Source organism: Stegastes partitus, unplaced genomic scaffold (genome assembly GCF_000690725.1).
Source record: "Stegastes partitus isolate 25-593 unplaced genomic scaffold, Stegastes_partitus-1.0.2 Scaffold1713, whole genome shotgun sequence".
In the NCBI taxonomy this organism is placed as follows: domain Eukaryota; kingdom Metazoa; phylum Chordata; class Actinopteri; family Pomacentridae; genus Stegastes; species Stegastes partitus.
In genome coordinates, this window is record NW_007579444.1 from 48,514 (window position 1) to 71,782 (window position 23,269).

The following is a 23,269-nucleotide window of genomic DNA, read 5'->3' on the forward strand; positions in this document are numbered from 1 at the left end:
GAAATAAAACACTGAGATAAGAGTTGATGACAGTTGTAAACAGCATCTTAATGACAGTTGTGATATCTGGAGTAAGTCACATTTTAGGAAAAGTTTGTTCAATAAGACATATGTTGCATAATTACTGAGGTGTTGACATGTTGAATGAATGTGTTTTCATCATTGTATGATATCTATAAGCTTTGGGAATTTGACTTGATACTGTTTTTATCCTTACGTATATCATCGATCTCCCTATTTATTGTATAAGTTTGTGTACACACACACACGCTTCATTTATTGGTAACCTTATACAAAAAATTCTAATGACAGTTGATATGATCATTGAGCATCATATTCAGAATTTCTTAAGCTGGTATAGTGGGAAAATTTTCCCTATTTGTCATGGTCTGATAAATCTGATGCATTATACTAGTCCTTCCCTAAAAACAAATGGTGAGAAATGCAGGAGGAACTGAGCTTCTACAATTCTACAATTTCATTTAGCAGACGCATTTATCCAAAGCGACTTACATCTGAGAGCAGATACAACACAAGCAAGGATCTAGTCAGGAGAAAACAATCTAGATAAGTGCCACAGGAAAAAACAAAAAAAACAAAACACAGAGCTATTCCCAGGCCAACTCCACCTCTCTCCTCATCCTCTTTAATCTTGCCCACGAGTTAGCCTGTAACTGGTAGGTTTGCTGCCCCCCACCCACATCCCCCTCCCTGGAGCCAGAAGTGTCTGCAGCCATGCCTTGAACCTTCACATACACTACACTGACTGCAGCTCAACAGAACAATGACAGTTCTGTTTGTAAAAAAAAAAAAAAAACATCCCAAGGAGAGAGAAGTGATTGTAAGTACTCGAGTGAAACGCACCTTGAAGAAGCTGCCCTTCCTCTCCTGCTTGCAGGGTTGACTGATGACACTGGTAGACATGTTGTCTCTGTGGTCTTCTCTGTCTGTCTCTGTCTGCTGAAGTGCCTGGGAAGGAAAAAAAAACATTAGAAATGTGTAAAAAAAAAAAAAAGACACAAGACCCCTGACGATCAGTCTCCAGGGGGGGCTTGTGAAGACTAAAGGGGTTTGAAAAAGCTCTGTCTCCCAATCCTATATTCTCCTTTTCTTCTTGCTTTTTTTGTTTGTTTTGAAACTAAAACTGGATGTGTATCAGAAGGGGGGAAAAAAGACACAATATAAAACACCCTGCCAGCATCACAACAAGAACACTAGTTTCTGATGATCTCTTCGAAACTAAAATTGGTTTCCAGGAAATTAAAAATGCCACATGCCCTAACAATTTTATCTCAAGGTCTTTTAAAAAAAAGCCCCAGGACAGCTACTTAAGCTGTTTTTTTCCCTACAGGAACATAATAACCTGTAAAGTAAGGATCAACTGATTATTAAGGACAGCTTTTGGCTTCTTACGTTCATCGGTGTTGTTATTTTCATTGGCTGATTATCAATTAAGGTAAATGTGCTCTTTGGGATCAAATGCAGCCATCTCTCTCTTTCTCTCCAATCATTTTGTTGTCTCAAGCAATGTCGCACCCACAGCACGATCTGATTGGTTGTTCCACCTCCGAAGTAGCAGCATATCACTGAAAGTTTTGGTGAATTAGCGGAGCTGTGTCTGGAAGTCGAGGTAGCAGACACTACAGAAGTTGGAGTAAACACAACAGTGTTACACAAGCATGCTATACTTCTCTATTTGTACATATTCAGCTACAGTAATCATTATTAATGACGTAGCCTAGCTATAAATGACAGGTTTCTTGCTATCATATGCTGTTCTGATATAAAATTTAATGTATATCTACAGTAGTCCTTAATAATGAACAAACAAAATTATGAATGACATGTTCCCTGCTATCACAAACTGTTAATAAATAACTTGTAATATATTTCAACTATGATTTTCAGGTGTCTGCCTGTCTCGATCACCAATAATTAATATCGACATAGAGCCTGAAAAAACACATTGGTCAGTCTGTACTGTAAACAAGTGCTTCTCTCGTCGTTGATCATGTCTGGATTTTTGTTTTTCTGCTGTTGCAAACACGGGCGGAGACAAGAGGTGGTGGCCCTGGCCATCCCTCTGGCCAGCCCAAACAAACCTAGTGAAGCCTGATAGAGGGCTACGAATAGAACTGGGGTTACATCGAGGTAACAAGATGTGCAAAATGCTGGACAATTTAGGACTCACCCAGAACCTGCAGCTAAAAGAAAGAAACTCATGATGTTTCAACTGGGTACGTGTCCTGAACAGAACATAATTGTCTTGTGGTAAATGGTCTGCACTTGTATAGCACCCTATACCTCACCATAAACCTTTAAAAAGCATAGCTTAAGAAACCATTCAGGATTTTAACCATGTGAGGGTTACGTAAAAAAAAAAGCTTATTATACTGTAACATATGTGCTTGTGTACTTTTGCAAGCCAGTCTTGCCTACAAGCAAATGAGGGAGTGCGTGACCAAAAAACGACTGTTTGGCTGACTGCAATTTGCTGTAAACCAGAATTAACAAAACACTGTGACATTACAATGGGAGTGATGGTCTCATCATGGCCAGTACGATAAAAACTGTCTGGCTCCACCACTGGTTGCACTGTCACAGTATGAGCTAAATGCTAATGTTGGTATGCTAACATGCAGTAATGCCAGCATGCTGATGTTAAGCAGGTATAATGTTTTGTTATCATAGAATTTAAACATGCTAAGGTGCTAATTATCACAAAGCGCAAAACACAAATTATAGGTGAGGGAAAATGTGGACAAATAACATTTTTGACCTGCTAATAGCCCTGAAAAGTCACAATCTTTTGTTTCGGTTTCATCGTTCCATCTAGTGTGACAACATCATACAGCATCATTGAAACGGCATAATGTTTATAATGAGTGACATTTGAAGCTGAAACTCTATTGCAATAATTGGACATAGTTTCAGCAAAACTCTGACTTGACTTCCAGTTGAAATATATTTCAAGTTCTTTTGATGGATTATAGTCTCAATTAAATATTACACTCTTAGATTTACTGTAGTACATTTAGTCCCACTCTGGTCATTAAAGCCCAAAAACTCTTTAGGATTTAGTGTTGGTATTGCATTATGTTTCAAATCACATCTGTGCAGAACAAAACACAAGCAGCCAAGGCTCACCGAGGCTACTGCTGTTAATGTTAAGCACAACTTTATAGCCAAACTATGAGGAATGCTCATGAAAATAATTGGGTCCCAAGCAATACACTGGCCAAGTGAGAAGTAGATCCGATCATGTTTGTCAAGAAAAGCAAAGAACAGACATACATGCATACAGAGATTCCTTTAGTTATGACTGACAATAGATTTCCCATTGTCAGGCACAGATAAGTAGATACATACACTGAAGGGGTATTTATGCTCTCTAGGTTTCAGATGGAGCTCTATTACTTCACTCAAACAGTAACAATCAAAGCCGACTCATTGTGTTTCATCCAAAACGGCTTATGGTTTTACAACAACAGAGGTAAAACACGTGTGCACACATACACACAGGCACACTTGACCCAGATGTTGTGGTGGATCCTGTTACAGCAGATGATAAGTCCCAGCTGTGTCAAGGCATAAAAAAAAATCCCAGACCTTCCTTTTAAGAAACACATGAGTAAAAGGAAAACACCATCAGCATCTGTCTAATGACCCGACATCCTTTCCGCAGACGCTTCAACAACAGTGCTTGGACAAAAGATTGTTGTGAAAGCCAACATCTTGTGAGTATTGTTGGACAGACAAAGTGTTCGCAGTTTGACTCAGTGGAGTGAGTAGAAGGGAAACCTGCTGGACATCAACTAAAAAGTTACCTCTGGAATTCTTTTGATCCCTGATCTAGATAGGCACTCTGGACATACAGACGTTCAATACACATAAATATAAATGCTCTGCACTATTATAGGACCTTTTAACCACACTAGGTTCTACAAAGCCCTTTACAATGTGTTTCTCATTCTCAGACACTTACACACCAATGTTACCAGAGCTGCCACTTGGGTTCAGTAATTTGCCCAAGGACACGGCAAGAAATCAACCTTGTAATTGGTGGACAACCTGCTCTACCACCTGAGCCATGGCCATCCCACCCTGGGAATTGGTAAAAATAAATAAATAAATAAATTGCTTCACGTCTAATGGAAATAAAATGTTGTCTCTGCTCCAGACAAGAAGTCCCAAATGGTCACTTTGTCTTGGGCTCTCCATAGTCTAGGATCACCACTTTCTAGGTGTGTACACTTGACCTGCACTCAAAAAAATGTAAATTACATGTAAATTCTCTTTATTCTTCATACAAACGGGTAACGTTCACCCTATGTTGGAAACCATGCAGACATTCAAAAGATTATGTTCTGCTTTCAATTTTGATATGCTATAGGTCTACTTCGTGAAATGATAAAGACTTGAGATTTATTCAAAAGCAAAGCCAGAGCGTCAAAAAAGGGTAAAAGAATAAGGAAAGACGTGACTTTGGAGAAATTTGATCTTTTGTCATAAGGACATTACTTTGGTACGTACTAACATGTAGCAAACACAACTACAAAGATGATAAATCTGGCATTATTGTAGTTGACGACGCAAGCAAAAATGCTGCACCAGCCACCATTACCCAAACTTCAGAGGAATTCCAAGTGGTGCATGACAGCAACTTTGATGATATCTTTTCACAACTAGAATATGAATTTAAAAAACTATGTCACTAAGTGATATTGATAACACCACAGCTGGTCTAAACATGGGCTGCAAGGTGACGCAGTTGGTAGCACTGTTGCCTCACAGCAAGAAGGTCGCCGGTTCGCATTCCGGTGAGGACAACCGGGATCTTTCTGCATGGAGTTTGCATGTTCTCTCTCCGGGTTCTCCGGCTTCCTCCCACAAGTCCAAAAACATGTTGAGGTTAATTGGTGATTCTAAATTGTCCGTAGGTTTCTAAGTGTAGCGCTGAGATAGACATGTCCACGGTGTCTCCTGCCTTCGCCCTAAGTCAGCTGGGATAGGCTCCAGCTCCCCCACGACCCTCGTGAGGATTAAGCGGTGTATAGATAATGGATGGATGGTCTAAACATGAGCTGTTTTCTGAGGTTGTACAATTAGTATTTCATTTATTTCAAGAGAAGTTTCCAAAATGTGGCACCTAAACAAGGGTATCTAGCTAAAAACATGCAAAAGAAAGAAAAGAACTGCTTCTTTGCAGCATGTTCCAGTAAGCGAGACCTTCAAAGCACTTTTGAACTATGACTCAGTCAAAGCACAGTACACTGAAGCAAATGCTCACTCAGATGAATCACATTTGCTGTAGGATAAAAGGGATGGCAAGAATTTAAAGACAATGACATTTTTCAGCAGTGAATGTCCTCAGCGTCCATTATCTTGTGTCGGAATTCTATTGAAGTGGTAAAGTCCCTTCAGGCCAGGGAGAAAAAAGCAGTCACTTGTTGTTTACAAGTCCCTGTCAGAAATCCCTCTGCATAATAGTCCTCTATAGACTTCATACAGCTTGTTGTGCTTTGTGAGGAGACAAATGTACAGTCTTTTGGGTCAGACAAAGTGTTTTGTCCTCTTGTAAGAGATCTGAAGGATCTTGAAGAATCAGTGTTTGACCTGGACAGTGTTCAAATAATGCAGGTGGCTGTGCTTGCAGTAGCTGGAGAAAACCTTGACCATGATCGGGGGCTTCACAGAGGACTTAAGAAAAAGTGACATTTTTTGTCACTACTTGGTTATATATAGAAATACTTCAAAAGGTTCCAAGGGAATAAAGCATCCAAGACACAAAGCAAAGTTACAAGAACTCCGGTAACAAGCTTTCCATGATCACAAGACACAAAATCTCATTCTGTATTGAGCAGTCTGAAACACTTCACATGTATGTGACCAAAGACTGCCGCCATGCTTGGGACACAACCTTTTCGATGTGTTATCTAAACAAATCTCTAAGCCTGCTGTTGCAAGAAAGCATTTCATGTATAGCTCGCTGTACAGAAACGCATCTACTTTAGTAATGCTGGGACTTATGTCAACAAAAAACCATGTGAAGTGCTGAAAGTCTCAGACAGATGGATAGCAATACAGCTCAGAACTTCTGTTTTCTGCTAACACTTTGATTTAATATGTCGGTTTACGGTGACATAGTTGGGTGATTCTAGAAGATATGTGGACAAGATATGGATGATTTTGATAGTGTTTATGGTGAAGTTAATACCGCTCAGACTAAGATGCATTATCAGCTTTCCAACCTGTTTATAAAAACAGCAAGACATAGAAACATAGAGCATGCAAACACGTTAGTATTTTAAGTTTTAATAGGAAAAATAAGAAGAATGTTTTAGGGACAAATGTTAAGTCATAATGCTGTACTACAATTGGATTGAAGTAAGTAAATGAAAGTATAATCTAACTGCAAAGTAAGTAAGTAAAATATAATACAGCCATCATACTATAAATAATAATCCATCCATTATCTATACACCGCTTAATGCTCACTAGGGTCGTGGGGGGCTGGAGTCTATCCCAGCTGACTCAGGGTGAAGGCAGGGGACACCCTGGACAGGTCACCAGTCTATCACAGGGCTACACTTAGAGACAGACAACCAAGCACACTCACATTCACACCTACGGACAATTTAGAATCACCAATTAACCTCAACATGTTTTTCGACTGTGGGAGGAAGCCAGAGAACATGGGAAGAACATGCAAACTCCACGCAAAGAGATCCCGCGAACTGGCGACCTTCTTGCTGCGAGGCGACGGTGCTAACCAACGATACACCTTGCAGCCCACAAATAATAATATTCTACATAAAAGTACAAATAAGAGAACTGTAAGGGAAAATATGGCAATAATATTGTAAATAGTTACTTTGAGTAATAAAACTGTAAGTGAAAATTTAGTCATACAGTTAACACTTTTATAGGAGCTTGCTGGCATCAAATTGTCAAAGCAAGTTACTGTAAAACTTACAGCAACCTTTGAACGGTGCACAAAGACTGGCACTCATCACAGCTGCTTCATACATTAACATTCAGGCCTGTGCATGCTGTGGGTCACACTCTGCTGAGGCAATCAGAGTAAAGCATAACCAACACAGGAGGAATTAAGGCACTGTACTGTGTGGAAGTCAGCCGGAAATTCTAAGAGTTCAATATAAAGTCACTGGAGCTGCAAGCACTAAACACAGGAAAATGAATTTAAAGCCTAAAAATACTTCAGGTCATGCTTACAGGCATATAGCATAGACTGTATGTGCTGCTGCTATATGTGAGATCCACATGTGAGCTCAGGGAGCTCTTCCTGACAGTGGGGGGTTTGAGTGCACACAATTAGGACATCTCAGTTTCTCTGCAACTGAGTCAGAGCCTGATACTTGCTTGGACCAAAGCTTTAGTTAATCACGTGGTCCCGAACAGATACAATGGCGGTTCCTCAGCAACCTAACATTGCTGCTTCTAAGATATAATAGGTATGGCAGGTGACCCTGGATTAAAAGCAGCTAATCCTTAAACAATTTCATTAGTTTGGCCTCCAACAAAGAGTTGTAGTGTGGTATGAGCTCGGTGTTGTTTCAGACTTCCATTCTGCTACAACATGGTTAATTCTTGTCATTTTCAACACTAAGTACTGAACAATGACACAAACGTCAGCTTCACGATTAAAAAAATATTTGGCACCGGCAGTAAAAGGAACAACTTGACCTAACAGGACCAATCAAACACACATTGACAGTATGTTTGTATGAGGCCTCCAGCTGCAGGCGTAAGGACAAAAATAAAAGTGGAAAAAGCCTGGATTCGATTTCCCTATTTTTCACTGGCATATGTGTACATGCAAGATTGAGAAACCCAGAGAGAAACAGGTTTCTTTCCTGGAAAGCAACAGAAGTCACAGACTGACAGAAGGCCTGTGACTTTGCTGTTTTGTTTTGTTTTTATCTCCTGCTTCCCTCACTCCCTCTTTGCGCCTCACATCTCTAGTGGGACTCTGTTAGGCCAAGCACTCTTGTCAAAACAAAGCAGTGGGGTGGCCTTTTGGGCTTGTTTTGGTTGGAGCAAGATGTGTGTGTGTGTGTGTTTTTTTTGTTTTTTTTTTCTGTGTGACTGCAAGCTTGTGTGTGATTCACAATCCAGGCCTGGTAAACAGGAAGGCTCCTGTGGTTGTCAGTCAATGAAAAGTAAACAGTGGACTGCCAGTTGTCCAGTGATACACTAAATAGCCCTTGACTCACATAGAGCGCATCATTCTTACTTTGTGACAAACAAAGACTAAGTGGCACAAGTTTTTAAAAGCTCAATTATCGAGTATTACAAAAACAATGGTAATTTGCAGTGGTAATAAATGAAAAAAAAAAGAATTCAAAAGTATTAGCATCTCACTAGAGAGAGACTCATTTTCCAGGTAAGTCATTGGAATGGACCACTGCTGCAGTGGCAGAACTGAGCTATAATTTTAAACTGCAGGTTGGAGCAATTGCAGTTTCTAGCAGTTGTAAGTTTGGTACAGGCGGTTTTACCTGATTCCAATGTGACCACATTGTTCTGCATAAAACCCAACACATTTGCATGGTTGACAGTAAGATCCCCATCTCCTCCTGTCTACACTGAAGCCCAAGTTGCTCTCATTGGCAGGTAAGCACCATGCATGGCAGTCCCACCTCCACTGGTGTGTGAATAGATGAATGAGAATCTTTATAAAGCGCTCTGTAACCGCCACGGCACAAAAAGAAAAAAAGGCACCATAAAGATGTAGACCACATGATGACATCAATAAATGACCTTTTCAAAACAAAAGAAAAACATGTGCTTTTATATTCCTACAAACAGCAGCTTGGTAACGCCTGAGTTTACAACCACCAAAACTGCCTTGTATGAGGATCTGAGATGAGTCATATCCTCTAACATAAGAGTCAAACTCAGAATAAGTAACGCTCAGAATAAAAACTATTTTGTTTTTCTGCAGTTTCAGAAATATAGCATGGGTATAACTTAACTACAAGATGCACTACAGCCTGGTTCACTTGCTCAGGGCAGCAATCTTTATCACGTCCTCACCGTCTCTCATCAAGGCCCCAAACAGCCAGCCCTTCTTTCCGTTCTTGGTTCTCTTTGCTCCTGTCTAGAGCACTGTATTTTTCATTCAGCTCTCGGATGGCAACTTGAAAAAAATAGGTGTTTTCTGGTTTTACATACCAATCATGAAGCCGGATCATGTTTTTAAGACCCTCTTTGGTAACTGTGTTACTTGATTTTACGCCTTAACAAGGTGAAAAGTGATCACATTAGTGCTTTCTCTCTACCATTTTAAATCTTTCTCATGTGGTGCAACACTAGCAAAGGCATCAAAATTAAATTTTACTTGAACTGCATTTAAATCTGGCATTGCACTCAACCTACAGAGCTTTGTGGTGCTGATTCAAATGGTCAAACAAACTAGTCGGATTGCCTTGAATAGTGCAACAATTGGAGGACACTACCAACAAAGTACCCGTTTTTTATCCTCCTCTCTGTAGCTGAAAGATTTCCATACAACTGATGTTAGATTTCTTTTTGCAAATCTTCCTTCAGTGTTTTTCTCCTGGTTCTTCTCTTGCATGCCAAAAAGTTCTGTGCCTGGTAAATAAAGTTTTGAAAACAGTGTGTACCCAGAAGTGTATCCAACAAGACTAAATGTTTTATCAGAAAGACTTTTCTTGTAGAACAGTCGTGAATAATCTGAACAGTGTGAGCTTTCTTTTTCTATCAAATCATTTGTACCTTCATCTTTAAGTTAATTTGCTTTACATCACATGAAACTTCTGCAATGTGACTACTAACATCACAATGTCAATGCCGAAATGATATATTATGCAGGACTAACGGTAGTGTACTGTTTTTTCAAACATACAGTTAAAAACTGGGATTGTTATTTATGGTACATGTCAGGAATTCACGAGTATTTTCTATAGAAGGAAATGTTGTAACTTACAGGTCAACACAGTGACAGCAAATGATAACAGTGGCATTGATATATCAGTGTGTACAGTAATGGAAAAGCATAGGCACAGTATTAAACAGTAAATCTCATATTGTACCGTGGCGTACAACCATCAGCTATATAGTAATTAGCTGTTCATGTAAAAAAAATAAAAGAAAAAAAGAGAACAGTAACAATACAGTAAAACATTAGTGTGCACAGCTGCCCATATTTTAAAGGAAATGTTACAGCGCATCAACCAGAGTTAATGTCTCAGTTCTAAAATACCAGTTTGTCAACAGAAAATCTCCGCTTTGCGACCCAACAGCTCCTACATCAGCTCTGCATTAGCTCTGGGTTACCTCCCAAGATGAAGGTGGTGTGTGAAGGTAGCTACACTGAGAACAGTGTGCCTCTCCACAGAGTTTTATTGCAGCCTAAGAAGTAGACGGAGCAAGCTACACAAAACAGGCTTGTTTAACAAGTCTCCTGGGTTCAGTGAGCTGTGCAGCGAGCATTCTGACCCAATGGATGCACACCATGCTAGCCAGAAGTAAGCCTTGTTGTTCATGGTCAGTGACCTGCTAAATAATCAGCTGAATCTACGACCTGCTGCTTATTTAGCCGTCCTGTATTTAGTCTTAAAGCTCAGTGCTGCCTGCGGTCACTGCTACATGTCTGAGCCTGACTGGTAAGACATGAAGCAACCACGTCAAACTGTGTAAGATACTGACACTTGAAGTTTACACACATTACCTCATCCACAAGCAATTGTGTCACAGTGCTTAACCTCCAAACCCAGCAAACAGCTGTACAGTTCTAATTTTGTTTTATCTTTCCAGAAGTCACACTCACTTCTACTTATAAAAATTCCAATTTCACAGCAACAATTGGATTTAAGGATTCCTATGTACATACACACACTCACAAACATTGTACAAACAGTGCATTAGACACAGTGGATGGTCAGCTGGCCCTGTGTGTGAACTGTTTCCCCTGTTTTTCCATTATCAGCCTGTTACTTTGTGACCTCTTGACATGTTCAGCCCACCAGTGTGAAACGCTGACCTGAGGGGGCAGAGCGTAACGTCCAGGTGCTATGCTAGAGAGAAGGACAGACAGCTATGGTGAAGCTGTCAAGATATCACATAAACTTCACATAAGATACCTCCATGTGTCCAAGGTGCTTCTGACATATTTTGGATAAAAGGTAAATCAACCAAAGGAGTGACAAAACTGGAGTTGTCAAAGTGTGACACTGTGACCCATGATGTATGCACAAACTATCCTCCTATACTGAAGAAAACAATCATGACTGTTCTTTAATTACAAGGAGTCTCTTTTTTTCTTAGACCTATGAGCAATCAGTAGCCATATCAGAGAAAATACAAGTGGCAAATGGTCTGCAGTCACATGGCACTTTTCTACCTAAGTTTTATACTTTAAGCACTTTAAGCAGTGTTTCCATTCACTCATTTACAGACACCAGACTCTAGGGCTGCAGCTAACGATTATTTTGATAATCGATTAATCTGCTGATTATTTTTGACAATTATTCGATGAATCGTTTCTTTAAACAAACATTTTTGTTTAGCCTTCATTTACCATGGTAAGTTATTGAGAACATATTTTCAAGAAAAAAAAAACAGAAAAATTGTGCATTTTACAGCGTTTTATTCAACTAATTTCTGTAAAACACAGCTCAAATCAGAAGGAACACAATGAGCTTTATATCCACCTTGTCAGTGTAAAGTTTTTTTAAATTCAAAGCATCAAACACAAAAAATGAGGTAAACACTTTGTATGACTTTGTTCATGACGTTTTCTCTCCTGATTTATCTCTTGTCTCCTTTATCTTCGCACTCTCGCTGAATGCATTGACTGTGTTGTGGTGTACGTGAGTCAAAACAAGGCCAACCACTGGTAGATTACAGCCACTAGTGGCTCATTACTGCCACACTTTGGTAGCAGCTATAAAAGATCGGTTTACTTTTCAATTTAAAAAAAGGGCAGCTAACAGTAAAAAAAAATTATTAAGCAACTAATCGATGACTAAATTATTTGACAACTATTTTAATAATTGATTTTAATTGGTTAATCAATTAGTTGTTTCAGTCCTACCAGACTCACAGACCAATCTGGCAGAACTGCCATGCATGGTGCTTGCCTGCCAAAAGGTACAACTTGGGGTTCAGCATCTTGCCCAGAGACACTTTGACACATGAAATGGCCTTGCGATTAGTGGAGAACCCGTGCTACCACCTAAGTGACAGTCATCGAACAAGTGCTGCTCACATTGAACCTTCAAGTCTGTGTATAGAGCCTATGTGTTCAGATTTGACTGAGCAGAAGGGGAACGATTTCAGCAATTGAGTTTAAGTGCCTCTGTGAGCTGTGCATTACTGTTGCTACTCAAGCTGATCCAAGCGCGTTAATAAGTGGTCCAAACTAGATCTGACTTCCTGTTGTGTTTAACAGCAGCACACTGTCCATTTGACCTCACACCAGTGTTAACTGTGGCACCTGATTTTGATTTAGCTTTTGTATCATTTAGGAGTGGGGTGATTTGTCGTAATCGATTATGTAAATACGTTGACGCATAAAACGTGCGTCAATGCGTCGCAGTCACATGGTAGTGGGAGTGCATGCTTTACTAAAAAACTCGGCCACGTTTATCCAAAGTGTGGGACTCTTTCAACCAAAGACCCAACCACATTGTGATATGTAAGCTCTGCAAGATAGAAATGGCTCATCACAGCAGTACGACTGCAATGAATGAACACTTGAAGCGGAAGCATCCCGGTGCACTGTGCCCAGATGACAGCAAAACTGTAACGTAAGTCCTGTCTACTTTTTTCCCCAACCAAAACATGTCAGGATAAACAGCACGCAAAACGTGTTTCTGATAGCGGAAACGATAGTCACTTAAAATTGATAATATGAATGTTTATTATTCGCCCTGATATTAAAAGTTCTTTCTTCACCGCTGCTGTTTGGTAACATAACGTTACACCATGTGTCAACTAACGCTGATATTTGGCCGTTTTCTATTTTCTGTTACTTTAACCGCTATGTATGAGTGACAAAATGGCTTTAACTAACTTTACAAACGATTGTTACAGTCTGTAAATCGTTTCAATTATTTTCCATAACCTCACACTGATTTTTTAAAAAAACATTTGCCAGTTCTTATCTTAACTGCACATTAATGCAGTGATAAAATGATTCCATGTCATAACCATTTAAGTTAACTTGTGACATACAGTGAGCAATCCTTTTGAATTGAAGGTCTAGTATTTTTCTGAACCAGTGTCTGACAAATACAGTCTATTATTGTTAATATAAAAAATTATATTTAGACCAGACAATTATCTTTATTCTAATGTGCTCTATGTGTCTTCTTCCAGGGTGAGGCAAAGCAGTGGTTGCACAATGTCTTTTACTTGAATTGCACAAGCTCTTGGGAGAGATTTATGTTGCTAAACCAGATTACCAGTGAAGACTTGGCAATTTTTTGTTGCATATTTTTGGTGTGTACATTTAATCTCGTTACTTTTGTAACAAAGGTTTTGTTTTTCTAGAGATGTGTTTGAATACAATTTTGAAATATAAGGAAGACATGCTTTTGCTTTTTATTTTGGGTAAATTCATTGTCATTAATCGAGTAATTCCAAAATAATTGTTAGATTAATTGATTTAAAAATAATTGTTAGGTGGAGCCCTAGTATTATTATGAAGATACTAATTTGGTTTTAATCTAATTTCCATCCCTTGATTGTTGTTAGATTTAGTCTAGTTTGACTCACCGCATGTAGACTGTGGGTTGAAGCCTGCCATTGGCCACACATATCTGACACTGACACAAGTGCTACTATTTTTAAAGTTATCGTCACTACAGGAAACCACTATACCAACCTCTGGGGTACCAGCCTACACACTGCTAATTTCAAGGTTTGCCAAAAGTTGGCTTGGTAAATAAAGCAGTGTTGCTGGTATTTTTTGTGAATTATCCGTTTAAATGGCAGTGCTCGGCGCCTTGCATGCAAATGTTCCACCAAAACAATTCCCTCCCTACTGAGTGAACACGGTCGCTGCATCCTGTTCCTGTTTTTAAAAAATAAACAATCCAGAGCTGCAGAATGATAACAAGATGTAACTAGACGATTCTACACAGTCCTGTCAGAGCTAGATAATGTCTGGCAATGCAAGATTAGCTTTAGTCCAACAAATCTAAATCTAAGTTAGTCTAGATTTTATAATTCGTTGTTTTTATGTCTTCTCAATATTTTGAAGTTACATGCATTGTCTGCTTTGTGTACAGTTACCCCAGTTTTTCCTCATCTATTGCAATGTTAGTGGAGAGGATACTTCTTTGTTTCCCACATAGAATAAGTCCCTTTACTCCACTACAGCAGACTCTCCTAAATCCTGTGATCATTTACACTCTTCCAGCCCTTAACCCTGCTGAATTGCGTTGTATGCTGTCTGAACATTTCTTATTGTTGTTCCTGCCCGCCTAGCATTAGCATTATCACAGCTACATGTGCTACAAGAGTAGGTTTATTCAGTAGCTGTTAGTTCCCTTGTTCACTAATATTGTTTTGGGTTTAGCTAGATTACTATCACTCCTTCCCTCTCATAACAGTACAACAGCACTGCTACATTAATGATCTGTCCACTGGGTAAGGATGTTACAGGCCTGAAACTTGGGACTGTAAATCTGGTCGTAATAAAATTCACTGAATGGAAATGCTGCAGTGCACAAAATGGCTACTATTTCAGAGGATGTAAAGCAGTCCACCAAGCTAGCAACGGCAGAGCTGAAAAATGTCCCTGAAAGTGAACATTCCAACCCTGTAGACATCCTCCATTCCTGAGCACTCGTTCCCCACCTCACGGAGCCTCCTGTGGGTCGCGGTTTAGCAGCCATTTATACAACTATTTAGCTTGTTCCACATGAAATGCCTATGTATAGCTCCTAAAAGTGTGTCAGATGCATTCCATTTCCCCTTTACATTGGCTGGGTGTGTCTCTCCTCTACAGAGCTACAGAGTTTTATCCCATAGGAAAACCAGATAGCAGTGCACGAACATATGCACACACACGCGCAAACACATATCCTGACTGACAAGAGAGAGTTTTCTACAGCCACACTGTGTAAACACACACACACACACACACACTTACCACTGAAGTCTCAGGCAGCTACTAAAGCATTTGCACTGCGCATTACACCCACAATCACGCCCTTTACTCTGGGCAAAAGTCCTCACCACCTCTAAGAAAGTGCTGAACTACACATGGTGGAACACCCTAACTTAACCTCAGACTAACTCCAAATTATTTTGACACATACACAATGAGCTCCAGGTGTGATCTTTACATGAATTAAATTTAAATAAAGTTCATCAGTCAATGTTAACTTTCAACACTGTATAACATAAAATAATAAATAAAGATATAAAAATATATAACTATCTGGGTGCACACCATGAATAGAACACCATAAATGAGCCAACTTGCTACTCAAATGAGTGGAGGCCTGTGTGTAAAGTTTCACAGGTAAAGGAGAAAACTTTTATGAGCTGTTACTGGTGTCTTGTTTTGATAGGACCACAGCCAACTGCTGACAGCAGAAAAGAGGAGATATTCTTAACTGACACGTTGACCTGGACTCCAACCTCACCAAGCTAAACTAAGCCAAACTCATTTATTCTGTACTTGGTATACTTTGAATTGTGTACTTGTGTGGAAAGACTGTATTGTTATATATCTACTTTTATTTATCCTCAAACAAACACTTAGGGAATTGACTGTGTTTCTGCAACATTCACAGAATAACTGGAGGAAGGGAGCATCTGCTCACCTCTGTTTATTTGCTGCTAAAAGATAACGTCAATGCACAAAGCTGCTCAGTACTTCCTGCAGGAACTTTAATTAGGGGCTTTGATTAAACCCCTAAAAACTTGTCTCTGTGTATGAGAGTTACATTTTCCAAGTTCTTCCCATGAAAATAATCCCTTCCTGCCTTACAATGCCTTCGACATAACTCTGCACCATTTCTTCCTCTAGCATGGGTTGATCTATGACTTCCTGCCTCTGTCTCCACTCACAGCAGTTTGAACACCAGCTCACCTTCGACTCTGCAGGTTTTGGAGACTATCATCAGAAAGGTACAGTGTTAAGGTAGAAATGCTCACCATGGTGTCGACTGCTTATTTCACTTATAATATGTATTCTAGCGTATAAAAAACACCATGTGGATATGTTAATAAGGTATAAAAAAAACTACAAGAGATGTTATTACTAAGTATCATAAAGGAGAGAGAATCAGAAAACAACCTATCCTGTCGTATAAACGGCTCTTGATTTGTGAGTAAAACAGTGAAGCTGAGGCCATGTATAAGTGAGAAAGAGCAGTTTGGATTAACCTCAATTTTCAAACACGTAATGCAGTTGAGTGCAGTTCAGTTTGCCTCCTAGTACGGTACAAGGTTATGCCTTGTTACAGTTGAGCTTGCAATCCCCCCCCTTGATGTAATAAATGGAATCTGTGTTCCTGCAGGTTTTCTGTAAGAAATATTTTTAAAAGGCAGGAGTACCAGTGTAACATAGTCTTGTACAGTGTTACAGAACGCCTCATTTGTAGCCTGGATGTTGACATTCAGTCTGCTTATCGTCAGTTTTTCAGAGACAGAAGTTTCTGAATGCTCTTACAAGTTTTTGCTGCCTTGTAGGACCCTAAATTTATGATGACCAACAAAGTCTTACAACAGGGTCATCCCATTGAGGTCAGTGCCATATGTAGCTGTGCACCATCTGTTGTAGAACGTTGCAGAACCAAACCATTTCCAAACCACTAAAGTAAAACAACGATCTTTCTTCTGTATCATTTCTTTGTTGTCAGCTGCTACAGTCATTATTTAAGTGTGATTGACTGGCACTGTTTGAGAGACAGCAGAGGAAGCACATATTACGACAATCAGGAATTTTTCACATTGTGCAAGAACTCCAAACACAGTAGACAGTTCTACGAAAATGTTTGAAACCTTCAAGAAAACTCCAGACATTATTAACATCAACAGGTAAACACAGCTTTAGAGATAACTGCCCCTTTAAAGACCCTGGTGTTTTGCAGCATATATCAGCAAAACAACAAAAAATGACATTAATTATAGTGCATCATTAAAGGGAAGACAAATGTAACTCACAGTGTGTTGCAACAACCATTCCTTATTGCATGGGTGTTTCTTGTAGGGCTGGACAAAAACATCCGAACATCCGAATAGCCAGGGTGTTGTGGTGGTATCCAGATATCAATTTTGAGATCCGAATATCACAAATAAATGAAACTGTCATTTTTGAGAAGCTGAAACCTGCAAGTATTTGGCATTTTTGCTTGAAAACAAGCAACACCTCATTATGGCGAAGTTCCAGGATGTAGTCCATGCACATCACTGCTTAATATTCCATTTGACTTTCTGAAAAGTGTTACTACAGCAGACTAAACCTGACAGATCATCTCAATGAAACATGCCACTGAGACAATGAGTGACAATAACAACATTAGGACACTGAAACTAAAGCAACAAATGATATTCAGCTATTGTTTATTTTATTATTAATCCTGTGTTGTCCTTACTGTTACATGTCAAATGTCAAACAGCTTATGACACATGTCCGCTGAAGCAAAAACAAAAGCTCCAGTGAAGTGCACTACACCTCCCTGTTACAGCACCTAACTACACTGGATTACAGATTACACATTAAATTCAGTTTTACTTTTCTCCTTCTGTCAGTGGTACCTTGAATCGCTCACTCTCTCTGGAAAGTACCAAAGGTGAGCAAAGTCTACATGTAGCCCTGGTTGAGGACAGTAGCAGATGCATCTCAACAAGTTTAGATGAACCACTGAGGCAGATCTGACCTACATCATGAGGCTATAAGTGAGCACCACTGTTTACTAAAGTCACTACAGTAACCCGCAGTCACTCTGCCAGGCCAAAACCAATCAGTGCAGGCTCCCATGAAACCCTAGCATTAGGCAGAGCTGCAAGCACACGTCAGGGGTCAAATAACCTGCAATTACCAAGGTCTTTGTTTCAGTAAGCAAAGAGCAGAGGGGGAGGGGGCCACATGGTGTATAGGAAATGGGGTGCTACAAAATATATAAGCACCAACTATATCAACAGTGTCAGTCAGAAGGGCCCCAATATAGTTGACAGGGATAAACTGACAGTTTACAAATTAGAAATGTTCTTTTTTTATGTGTGTGTGTGTTTCCTATTTTTCCTTTAGCCAACTCAAAACTAGTGTCCAATTCAAACTGTCTCATAGATCTAGATTGTCCCTTACTTCTTTGGTTTAACCCTCAAACCTACTGTTTTGAAATGCATGTTTTTTGGCACAACTATTCATTTACAAAGTCAATAAAATCATTTATCACACTCAAAAACTGTAAAGACAGGAGAAGTCATCAGATTTTAAGGTTTCCAATAGTCCCTAAACTACACTTCTGTTACATCCCATTCTGTCTGTAAAATTAACCAAATATAAAATAAAAAATCTTGGTATTTTATTAAAATCTCTTCCTTGACTCGTTAAGGAAACATGGTTGTTGTGTCCCAAGAGCACACCGTTACTATGGAAACCTGTCCTTCTTTACATTACTGTATCTACAGACGCAAGTTTCACAGTTCAATAGCTTACTTTACAGAAACATACCTCTCCAGAGTATCTTTTATTTATAATCTCTCCTCACAACTATGCCACTGCACCTGAGCAAATACAGTCAGCAACATATTCAAAAGAAGGTTGGTCAAACAACAAACCTGGCTGCCAGAACAGTGTACTCTTCATAAATTCCTGACCTGTGATTCAGGTCTGAGGTAGACAACAGCCCTGGTCTGCTTTGGGAACTAAGCGAACTAAGCACATTAGCAGATTTCTGAGGAGATTGGAAAACCAGGGTTTTGGCCAGTACCAGGAAATACTTCGGCTTTTTTATGCTTCTCCTAGTAAAAAAAAAAAAAAAAGAGGGGGCAGACAGGAGATGGATGATATGATGTTAGAGGCTGGTGATGATGGCTAGATTTCCAGTTAAAGAATTCTTCAAATGCCTGGAGCAACTTTTAAACAGCAGTCTAATTACCACGCAAACAATAGGGGACACACCAAGCTGTGAGCTGGAAACATTCAGGGGACAAAAGGAAACTAACTACTGAGTCAACCGTGGATTCGTAAGTTGAGCTGAAATATCTCACCAAAGGCCATGAAGAGTTTTGAGGATAAGCTCAAACAGTTTTCTGGACATGATGACTTTAAGCTCATTACTTTGGTTGTTGTGATTACTCCATTTTCAACACTAATGCTGAGACTTTTGTTAACTCTAGTTTTTTTCAGTCTGGATCAGAATATCCCTGTCATCAGCATTTTAGAACTGGCTCTTATGAAAGACTCGCTTTAATCACATCTCACAATTCAAAGTCAATATTGGCTCCAGTTGAACAGTTAAACTACAAGATTAAAAATATTACACAACAACAAACACATCTATTCAGTATACACCTTTAATCAATGAATCAACTATTAAAATGATCATCAAGCATTTTGACAGTTGATTTGAGTGATTATTAAAGGAATATTTTCTGATTAAAGCTTCTTAAATGTGAATCTTATCTGGTTTCTGTCCGAATATCTCAAGATTGTCGACAAAACAAGACCGAACAACTAATGAATTATTTAAGAAATTAATCAGCAGATTAATCGACAATGAAAAAAACCGCTTTAGTATAGATCAAACTCAAGTAATGAATCTAATATTCAGACTTAAGCTTGCATACTGTCCATGGATGTCCTGCACAGTAACCACCAGTAACAACACTGGACTGTAACACAGACGACTGCTCATCAGCGCTGTTCAACTCCATCTGACATCCACAGATTTAAATCATATGACGTTGTTTATGTTGGATTATTTACAACCCGAATTGAAGACTGACTCCTAGAGAGTTGCAAAAAACCTTAAATCACGCCTTGTGCTCTTTGTGACTTCACCAAACAAGACAGCTGTTCTTAAAACGCACTATTTAAGCATAGAATTCGGTTTTCGTGCGGACGGTTCAAACAGTGACGTTGGGCGACAGGTGGTGAGAAGTTGTACAACACGTCCCGCAGGATTCCTCCCACTAAAATGCTGCCTCTCTACCGACGGTGCCAGGGACAATAATGTCTGTCTCAAGCTTTTGTCAAGAGACGAGGCTGTATTTGGCGCCTCAGAAGTGAATTCAAGGCGACAAAAACACAGTTTGCACACAAAGGACGGCTAGCTTAAGTTGAGCGGTACTCACCGACTGCAGAGTGCGTTATTCCAGCCTGGCAGAAAAAAAGTCCACAGCTCCGACCAGTTGCTCACCGTGGAAAACCATTATAGCTCCATGTCCGGGTTAATGTCGGTTGTTAAGAAGTTTTGAGAGTTGTTAAAAAGTTCTTAGGATCTGCTGAGGAAAGCAAGTGGTCAGAAATGGTCGCGTACCGGCTCTCTCCATCGTCCGAAAGTCTCATGAGGAGCTACCGAAGTGAAGCGATGCTGTGAGGAAACAGCGCGACGGGAGAGCGCTCAGCTGCCCTTCAAAATAAAAGACAATTATTATTAGGCCGACACAAACGCATTTTTCAGTGCCTAAACATACTCGATAGCTCACCAAAATTTGCACGGACATCAGGACTGGTGAAAATCGCAATTTTATAGGTGACTTCGGCATGTCGATGCCAAAATGGCTCCACAGCCCCCCTTTGAAAATGTCAATGGAGTCCAATCAGAAGCATGTTTTGTCTAGAGGTAGGTATATAGAGCCTTATTGTGCCATACTATCCTAACAGAGTCCTCGCTTTCAGACTGCAGGTCTACTTGTGGCTCCCACAGTTTCCAGAAGTAGAATGGGAGGCAGTTCCTTCAGTTATCAGCTCCTCTCTGTGGAATCAGGAGGTTCAGGAGGCAGACCCCCTGTCTACTTTTAAGGTTAAGCTTAAAACTTTCCTCTTTGATAAAGCTAGGGCTGCTTAGGATCACCTGAACTGTCCCTTAGTTATGCTGCTATAGCTTTAGACTGCCGGGGGATTCTAATGATGTACTGAGCTCCTCTCCTCTGTCTTCCTTCCATACAGTTAGAACCACCATTACATGTCACTAACTCTGTGTTTCCCCTCAAGGTTCTGTGTTTGTTCTCTCTAAAGACATCTCTGGATCTGGAGCTTCAAGTCCCTGAAAAAAAAAAAAAAGAAACATTCATTAACAATGTAATATATGTAATTTAAATGTTCCCTAGCTGCATGTCACCTTCTGCCTTATCAGGAACTATCTGGGCTGCAGGCCATCTATCATAATGCTAATTGCAGTGACTAAATCCATGCTTTTACTTTGAAGACAAGGCGCCACTACTTCTGCGTGTGTTCTCTTTTGCCTGAGCAGCTTGACTCTGATGCTGCTCCTTCCCCCCCTCAGCCCGCAGAGGAGCAAAAACAAATTCTGCATTAACTTTCACATCACGTGTCCCCACTGAGAAACTGCTACAGGTCCCTGTGCAGAGCTCCTGAGTTTACCTCCAGTTCACTGCAGTGACAACATGCTGAATAAGTTATGACCCAAATAAAGCTGTCATGTCGTTACACGGACAATAACGTGCTTTTTCTGACCACAGTTCGACAAATCAACAATCTTAAATGTGCAACAGACACAGCATTTCTATCACTGTAGTTCCAGGAGGAGAAGGAATAAATACTGATGACATTTTCATTACCGCTGAATTACATGAATTACACAACCAAGTATCACAAGTCATCAGATTTTTTTCTCTATATTTTTTTTTTTGGCATTCAGCATGATTTTCATATTTTGTGCAACACCCATTATTCAGATTTATTTATAAAAGCATCATTTATTATTAGAAATGGAAAGAGGAACAATAGCACCATACTTTACAGGAAAGTTATTTCTGTGGAATGAAAAAGTTCTGTGGAACTTAAAACTGAAAAATTCTATTCAATTCGATGTTATTTATAAAATTCCCAACATATGTCATCTTACAGCGTTTAATACAGTTAGGTACAGACCTTACTCTCCACAGACTTAACAGAGCCCTTCAGATCTGTGTAAAGCTGCAGAGTCAGAAATAATTTAACCAGGCTTTCCTATGAGGCAGCATTATGCACAACAGTAATATCATTGTGGAGCTGCACTTTCTACATTTCGCAATAACTGTTTGAGACATTAGAGAAGGATCTTTGAACAAAAGCTGTTACCAAAAAGAGCTAAATGGTGGTCATACCTGGATTACAGAAGTGAAGCACAAAGGCGATGTGAATAAAATTTTTTGATGTGGAATCCCTTAAAAAAAATGCAAATAAAATAAAAAATGATAATACCCGTCAAACAAATAACCACATGAATGGCAGCGTTTAATGTTTCCCAGCAGGAGACTGTATTATAAAGAGATAATCAATAGTTCACATGTCAGCTGTCATTGGGTGTAATGTTGTTGATCTGTGTACACACACACACACACACACACACACACACACACACACACACACACACACACACAAACAGTTAAAAAAATAAACAAAAAAAACCCCAAATTAAAAGCACAACACATTCTGACATGCAAAATGAAGGCGAGTTATTTTAGATTCTGCTATATTTCTTGGTAAGCAATAAACTGATCAGAGCAGTGACCATGCTGACTCCATCGTACGAAAGCTTAGATTTCCATGACTTTTATCCTTCCATTGAAGGTGCCACTCAGCTTGATTTCATCGACTCATTAGAGGACACTGAACTAAATCAACCTGCATCCATTCTTCACCTGCTAGAGCTATGGCTGTTCCTCAAGTTTCCAGGAAAGCATCGTGCACTAAATGGCATCAGAATACATGAGGTTGTCAGATTGCTATTCTGAACAAAAGGTGGCTTTTTCAGCATCAGATCATGGCTAGACTGAAGGTTTCTAATGGTGCAGTGCATGAAGTCTGAAAACACTCTGTGGAAACTGGATCAATTGATTTTAAAGCAGGATCAGGCTGACCAGAAGTGAGCACATCATCAGAATCTGATCCTGGGTTATTGACTGTGGGCTGCAAGGTGGCGCAGTTGGTAGCACTGTTGCCTCGCAGCAAGAAGGTCGCCAGTTCGCGTCCCAGTGGGGGCACCGGGATCTTTCTGTGTGGAGTTTGCATGTTCTCCCTGTGTCGTGTCGATTCTAACCGGGTTCTCCGGCTTCCTCCCACATGCTGAGGTGATTCTAAATTGTC

General features: G+C 39.8%; 1 protein-coding gene across 1 annotated transcript in view; it reads right to left on the bottom strand.

The window, feature by feature from the left end:
- Positions 1–20,499, bottom strand: part of LOC103372209 (ras and Rab interactor 2-like) — a 57,080-nt gene extending 36,581 nt beyond the window's left edge. Inside the window, exons 1-2 of the mRNA XM_008301786.1 lie at positions 20,311–20,499; positions 865–969 (exon numbers count right to left, since the gene is read on the bottom strand). Coding sequence (XP_008300008.1) covers positions 865–924 — 60 coding nt within the window. The 5' untranslated portion in view covers positions 925–969; positions 20,311–20,499. The remainder of the gene's footprint in view (positions 1–864; positions 970–20,310) is intronic.
- Between the last annotated feature and the right edge of the window lie 2,770 nt (positions 20,500–23,269).